Raw genomic sequence first — 6,826 nt, 5'->3', positions numbered from 1 at the left:
AAAAAAAAAAAAAAAAAAAAAAAAAAAAAAAGGAGACACTTTTTTATTAAAAAAAAAAAAAAAAAAGAATAAAAAAGGAGACACTTACCTAGCATATCTGGATATAAGGGGAATAATACACGAGTAAGGGCCCCTGTACCAGGGCCCACCTCTACTACCCTACTAAGGGACGGCTGCTGCTGCTGCTGCTGCTGCTGCTGCTGCTGCTGCTCCCTTTTATCTGCAGCAGCAACAGCCCCCTTAAATGCCTTAACTATACGACGGCAAATGTTTGCATCTGCAAGAAAATTTTGCCCTAAACTCTGCTTTGGCCTAAGAAACAACACAAACCCTAAACCCTAAACCCTAAACCCTAAACCCTAAACCCTAAACCCTAAACCCTAAACCCTAAAATATCTTGGTCAATACAGACAAATAAACAAATAAATAAATATATAAAATAACACAAACTAATAAATAATAGCAAACAAAACAGCAAGACATCAACGCATGCAAACTATGCGCTGCATAAGTGTTCCCTGGGGGCCCCTGAAGGCCCCTTTAGGCACTAGAGACCCCTTGGGGGGCCCTTAGGGGGGCCCTGTGGGGCCCCAGAGGGGGCACCTTAATTATACCCCAAATAGTACCCACCGGAATTCTCCTCTTGGCAGCCTAGCAGATGTACCCTGTTGGCTATGCTGCCCGCTGGGGGCCCCCTCTGGGGGCCCCCCATCGCTTATTCCCTGTAGACTACCCAATTCTTCTCCTTCTTGTTTAGGGGGGCCCCCCTCCTCTAAAGGGTCTTCCTTAAGAGGGAATATCTCGAGGTTATCAAAGGGACGAAAGGAGGACCGGGTACCAGCGGGGGGCCCCCTGTTCTCTATGCTGGGGGGCCCCCCTCTCCTTTCTTCAGAGGGCCCCCCCCCTCTTAATAGCCCTACAGGGTCCTCCTTGGAGGGTTCAGAGGGGGGCCTCTCTCGGCGGTTTTGAGGAGGGGGGGCCCCTGAGGGCCCCCCTGCTGCTGCTGCTGCTGCTGCTGTGAGGGCCCTTGTTGCTGCAGCAGGAGAAGGGAATATACTTGGGGAGGGGATAAAGAAAGGAGACAACCGCTGCTGCTGCTGCTGCCGCTGCTGCTGCTGCCTCAGCTGCGGTGAACATACAGCAGGATGGACTGCTGCAGCAGCAGCAGCAGCAGCAACTAAGACCCAAAGACACACAGAAGCTCCCCCTAGGGGCCCCATTTGTCGGGGGCCCCTCTCCCCTCTTTTCTTCCCTTGCTTCCTTGCTGCAGGGTATGGAGGGGGCCCCCCTTTGTCTAGCAGCAGCAGCTGAGAAAGAGGGTATGATCTAGGGGCCCCGGGGGCCCCCCTTCCTGTCTTTTATTGGGTATAAAAAGATAGAGAGAATAAAACCTAATCAATAGTATAAAAGGGTGCAGCAGGGGGCCCCTTTTTGTTGCAAGGTTTAAAGGGGCCCCCCGTAGTGTGTGGTGGAGACGAGGGGGGGCCCCCCTCTCTCCCCTCGCGGCAGCCGTGGGGCCCCCCTTCGTGCTGCTTCTTCTGTTGCTGCTGCTGTTGCTGCTGCGTGTTTTTGTTCTTTTGTCTTCTTTTCCTTCGTTATAATAAATAAATAAATAAATAAACATAAAAAAGAAAATAAACAACAGGGGCCCCCCATCATGAAGAGGGGCCTCCTTAGCTGCAGCGCAGCATTTGTATCAGCTATTTGTTTTGCTGCAGCAGGGGGGCCCCCCCGTTCTTTTCTTTTTTCTTCTTTGTACCCTTTTGCCAATAAACCCTATTTATTTAATTCTTCTTCTTTATATAGAGGTATATTTAACAATAAAAGAGGTACGTATACACCTGAGGGGGGCCCCTAGGGGGCCCCTATATTGCCCGTCGCTGGCGTTATAGTACCACAGTAGTACCCCGTGGCTGCTGCTACCACTACTGCTGCTGCTGCTGCTGCTGCTGTAGTTCTGCGCAGGTGGGTCTGCTGCTGCTGCTGCTGCTGCAGTGTATATTTATGGTATTTTCTTGCATTGTGTGCTAAAAAAAGTAAATAAATTAAATTAATTTACTTAATTAAGTATTAGGTATTATTTATTTTCTTTATTTGCTGCTGCTGCTGCTTCTTTGCTGCAGCATTCGTTCGTGCTGCAGCTAATCTGCGACGCAGGGGGTCTATTCGTCATACGTTAAAACAGCAGCAGCAGCAACAGCAACAGCAGCAGCAGCAGGAAAAGAGACTGCAGCAGCTGCTATATATACCTCCTTCTTCTTTATATTCTTCTTTTTCTTCCTCATTAACAAGACAAACATCTGCTGCTGCTCGTGCTGCTGCAGCAAGAACGTTGATGCAGCACCGTCGCTGTCTTTCTGCTGCTGTAGTCTGTCTTTCTGCTGCTGCTGCTGCTGCTGCTGCTGCTCCTATTGCTCCTCCCTCTATAACAATGACGGCATTAACAGCAGCAACAGGTGCAGCAGCAGCGTCAGGTGGCAGTGCCACCGTGACCACTGTATCTCCTGCTGACACTCAACAGCAGCAGCAGCAGCAGCAGCAGCAGCAATTGCTGCTGCGCCCTACAAAAGAACCAAAAGAAAAAAGAAGAGAAGATTATAAACCTACAGATTATATTATTGATCATGTTGATCTTTGCTTCCGTCTTGATGCAGAAAATACAGAGGTAAACATGCAGCAGCAGCAGCAGCAGCAACAGCAATAGGAGCAGCAGCAGCAGCAATAGGAGGAGGAGCAGCAGCAGGAGATGGGCATTAGTACGATGTATCATTGATGTAGCAGCAGTAGCAGAACACACAACACTGCTGCTGCTGCTGCTGTAGCAGCAGCAGCAGTGTGCTGCAGCAGCAGGAGCAGCAGCAGTAGAGTGGAGGCACAGCTGTAGTGTTGTTTCCCAGAACAAGGGTTTAGGGTTTAGGGTTTAGGGTTTAGGGTTTACACTTTCCCATACAAAGAAGCATCTCTAATACCACCTAAACCATCGTTTTTTCTGCTGCTCTTTCTGCTGCTGTTGCTGCTGCTGTTGCTGTTGCTGCTGCTGTTGCTGTTGCTGCTGCTGCAGGTAACATCTATATTAACGATGCGAAGAAGAGAAGGAACCCCTCCTGTAGATCTTCGTTTAGATGGCGAGGGTTTAGATTTACGGGGTTTATGGGTAGATAATAAGGAGGTCCCCCCAGTAGGTGGGGCCCCCTCATCAGGGGCCCCTTCATCAGGGGCCCCCTCATCAGGGGCGCAATTAGAAGAAGGGTACAGTATAGATAATGAGGGTTCATTAATAATCCCTTATTCTCTTCTTCCTTCTGCAGCAGGAAAAGGGTTTATAATAAAAAATATAGTGTATATAAACCCTAATAATAACCTTAAATTATCAGGGTTATATAAGACGGGGGTTTTATTATGTACACAATGCGAGGCAGAAGGGTTTAGGAGAATTACTTATTATATAGATAGACCTGATGTTATGGCTACATTCAAGGTAAACCCTAATAAACCCTAATAAACCCTAATAAACCCTAATAAACCCTAATTTATACTTAACAGTTTTTTTTCTCGTTAAATTCATGTATAATTAACTATATATAATAATATACCCTAAACCCTAATTTAGGGTTTATATATTCTAGGGTTTAGGGTTTATTAGGGTTTATTAGGGTTTGTATTGTATTGTATTATAGGTTCGTATAGAGGCAGATAAGAAATTGTACCCTATATTATTAAGTAATGGTAATCTAATAGAGGAGGGGCCCCTAGAGGGGGCCCCCAATAAGCACTATGCTGTATACGAGGACCCATATAAGAAGCCTTGTTATTTATTTGCTCTTGTTGCTGGTCCTCTAACATATATTGAAGGAAATTATAAGACAATGGTAAATAAACCCTAAACCCTAAAACCCTAAAACCCTAAAACCCTAAACCCTAAACCCTAAACCCTAGATAATGAACTATAGAGAATAATATAGTGTTATAACCCATCAATATAGAGTATATAATATAAATAATAATAATAAATAAATAAATAAAAATAAAAATATAAATATAAATGTGTATATATATATACAGAGTGGTAAGAATATAATAATACGTATATATAGTGAATTAGAAGAAAAAGAGAAATATAAATTATTATTTGCATTAAATTCAATAAAAAAAAGTATTTATTGGGAAGAATATGAATATAAAAAAGAATATGATTTAAATATATTTAATATTGTATGTGTAAGAGATTTTAATATGGGGGCTATGGAGAATAAATCTCTTAATATATTTAATTCTTCTCTTCTTCTTGCTGATCCTAAAACTACTACAGGTATTTATCTATTTCTTATAAATGTAGCAGCAAATGCAGCAGCAAATGCAGCAGCAAATGCAGCAGCAAATGCAGCAACATATGCAGCAACAAATGCAACTGCTCCAGCAATTATACGGAAAAAGTTACACTCTTTATACCTATATATACAGATAGGCTGCTGCTGCTCTTGCTGCTCATGCTCATGCTCATGATGTTGCATGTAGTGCAGCAGCAGCAGCAGCAAGAGCAGCAGCAGCAGCAGCAGCAGCAAGAGCAGCAGTAGGAGGAGGTCCTTGTTTTTATGTCTGCAAGTGTGTAAACCCTAAACCCTAAATTAGGGTTTATGTATATGTGTGTGTATATATACAGATGCTGAGTATGAGAGGATATTAGGTGTTGTTGGTCATGAATACTTTCATAACTGGACAGGAAATAGGGTTACATGCAGGTACGTAAACCCTAAACCCTAAACCCTAATTTAGGGTTTACAGTTACAGTTTTAGATATAGACACAGGTTGCTGCAGTACAATTGCTTGTTTAATTAAAGGGTTTAATATATTATTATTATTATTATTATTTATTAGGGTTTATGCCTCTTGTTGGATATTTTGAGGGTTTAGGGTTTAGGGTTTAGTAAAAGGTATATATATACACATATAAATGTTCATAGAATATATCTTTTTTCCTCGTTTTTTTTGCTTATTTATTTTTTATTAATATAATAATTAATATAAATAAATATTTATAAATAAATATTTATTTATTTATTTATAGGGATTGGTTCCAATTAACCCTAAAAGAGGGTCTAACAGTATTTAGGGATCAACAATTCTCTGCTGCAGTAGGGTCTGCAGCAGTAAAAAGAATAGATGATGTTTCTTTCTTACGGGCACATCAATACCAAGAAGATGCAGGACCCATGAGTCATCCTATTCGTCCTGAATCTTATATAGCTATGGATAACTTTTATACACTAACTGTATACGAGAAAGGAGCAGAGGTCGTAAGAATGTCCGTAAACCCTAAACCCTAAACCCTAAACCCTAAACCCTAAAAAAATCCAACATTTTTAAGTCTAGTTGTTATTCATGAGTCATCCTATTCGTCCTGAATCTTATATAGCTATGGATAACTTTTATACACTAACTGTATACGAGAAAGGAGCAGAGGTCGTAAGAATGTCCGTAAACCCTAAACCCTAAACCCTAGCTCTAAACCCTAAACCCTAAAAAAATCCGAAATGTTTAAGTCTAGTTGTTGTTCATTAGTTATCCTATTCTTTCTGAGTCCTGTATAGCCATGGATAACTTTTATATATTTACTGTCTATGAGGAGGGAACAGAGGTTGTACGGATATCCGTAAACCCTAAACCCTAAACCCTAGCTGTAAACCCTAAACCCTAAAAAAATAAATCTCACATTTTTATGTTTTATTGTTCATGAGGTATCCTATTCATATTAAGGTATATATTGTTATGAATAACATTTATATATTGATGGTTTATTACCAGACCCTAAACCCTAAACCCTATTGAAAACCCTAATTGTAAACCCTAATTGTATATAAACCCTCATAATATGTGTATTTGTGTATAATATCCCCTCTCTTCCTCCTCGTATATCAATGATATATAAGGGTTTAGGGTTTAGGGTTTATATATGTATATATGTATATATATATATAGGTACCATACCTTATTAGGTCGTGAGGGTTTCCTTAAGGGTATGGATCTATACTTCCAACGTCATGATGGACAAGCAGTTACTTGTGATGATTTTAGACAGGCAATGGCTGATGCTAATAATAGAGATCTAACACAATTCGAGAGATGGTACTCACAGGTAGGGGGTTTAGGGTTTATCAGGGTTTAGGGTTGAGGGTTTAGGGTTTAGGGTTTACGGTTTATGAGGGTTTGGGAGGGTTTAGGGTTTAGGGTTTAGGGTTTGGGAGGGTTTAGGGTTTAGGGTTTTTAGAGTTAGTTGGGATGATTTTAGATAAGCCATGGAGGGAGGTGGTACGCACGGGTAGGGTTTAGGGTTTATGAGGGTTTAGGGTTTATGAGGGTTTATGAGGGTTTAGGGTTTAGGAATTTTTTTTTTTTTTCTGCATGCAGTCTGGTACACCAGTAGTAACAATATTAGAGAAGAGATGGGACAGCAGCAGCAGCAGCTACGTGCTGCGCCTGCAGCAGCACACTCCTCCGTCCCCTCAGCAACCAATCAAGAAACCTTTACATATACCTATTGCTATTGGTCTTATAGGGAAAGAATCCAAAAAAGATCTACTTAATCCTCCAACTAAGGTACTTTTATAGCTGCTGCTGCTGCTGCTGCTGCTGCTGCTGCTGTTGGTTGTGGTGGTGTATTTAGTGTATAAATATATAAAAATAAATACATACGTATATATATAAATAAATCTAATTAAATAAGGATTAAATAAATAAACAAGATAAATAAATAAAATAAATAAATAAATAAAATAAATAAATAAATAAATAAATGTATATATATATATATATATATATATATATATA

The 6,826-nt window shown here is 40.9% G+C and overlaps 2 protein-coding genes across 2 annotated transcripts in view; one reads left to right on the top strand and one right to left on the bottom strand.

The window, feature by feature from the left end:
* Positions 1 to 1,220, bottom strand: part of EMWEY_00038970 (dimethyladenosine synthase, putative) — a gene marked incomplete at both ends in the record, with an annotated part of 10,050 nt that extends 8,830 nt beyond the window's left edge. Inside the window, 2 exons of the mRNA XM_013478706.1 lie at positions 89 to 312; positions 631 to 1,220. Coding sequence (XP_013334160.1) covers positions 89 to 312; positions 631 to 1,220 — 814 coding nt within the window. The remainder of the gene's footprint in view (positions 1 to 88; positions 313 to 630) is intronic.
* Positions 1,221 to 2,431: 1,211 nt separating this feature from the next.
* Positions 2,432 to 6,595, top strand: EMWEY_00038960 (hypothetical protein, conserved; the record flags this gene model as incomplete). The annotated part of the gene is made up of 8 exons (XM_013478705.1): positions 2,432 to 2,665; positions 3,062 to 3,254; positions 3,420 to 3,478; positions 3,678 to 3,726; positions 4,661 to 4,739; positions 5,067 to 5,303; positions 5,978 to 6,134; positions 6,407 to 6,595. Coding segments are annotated over 8 exons (1,197 nt in total), but the record flags the coding sequence as incomplete, so codon positions are not given.
* Between the last annotated feature and the right edge of the window lie 231 nt (positions 6,596 to 6,826).

Source organism: Eimeria maxima, genomic scaffold (genome assembly GCF_000499605.1).
Source record: "Eimeria maxima Weybridge genomic scaffold, Emw_scaff612, whole genome shotgun sequence".
In the NCBI taxonomy this organism is placed as follows: Eukaryota; Apicomplexa; class Conoidasida; order Eucoccidiorida; family Eimeriidae; genus Eimeria; species Eimeria maxima.
The sequence above is the reverse complement of the archived record's forward strand: the minus strand, read 5'-3'. Positions and strand labels throughout refer to the sequence as shown.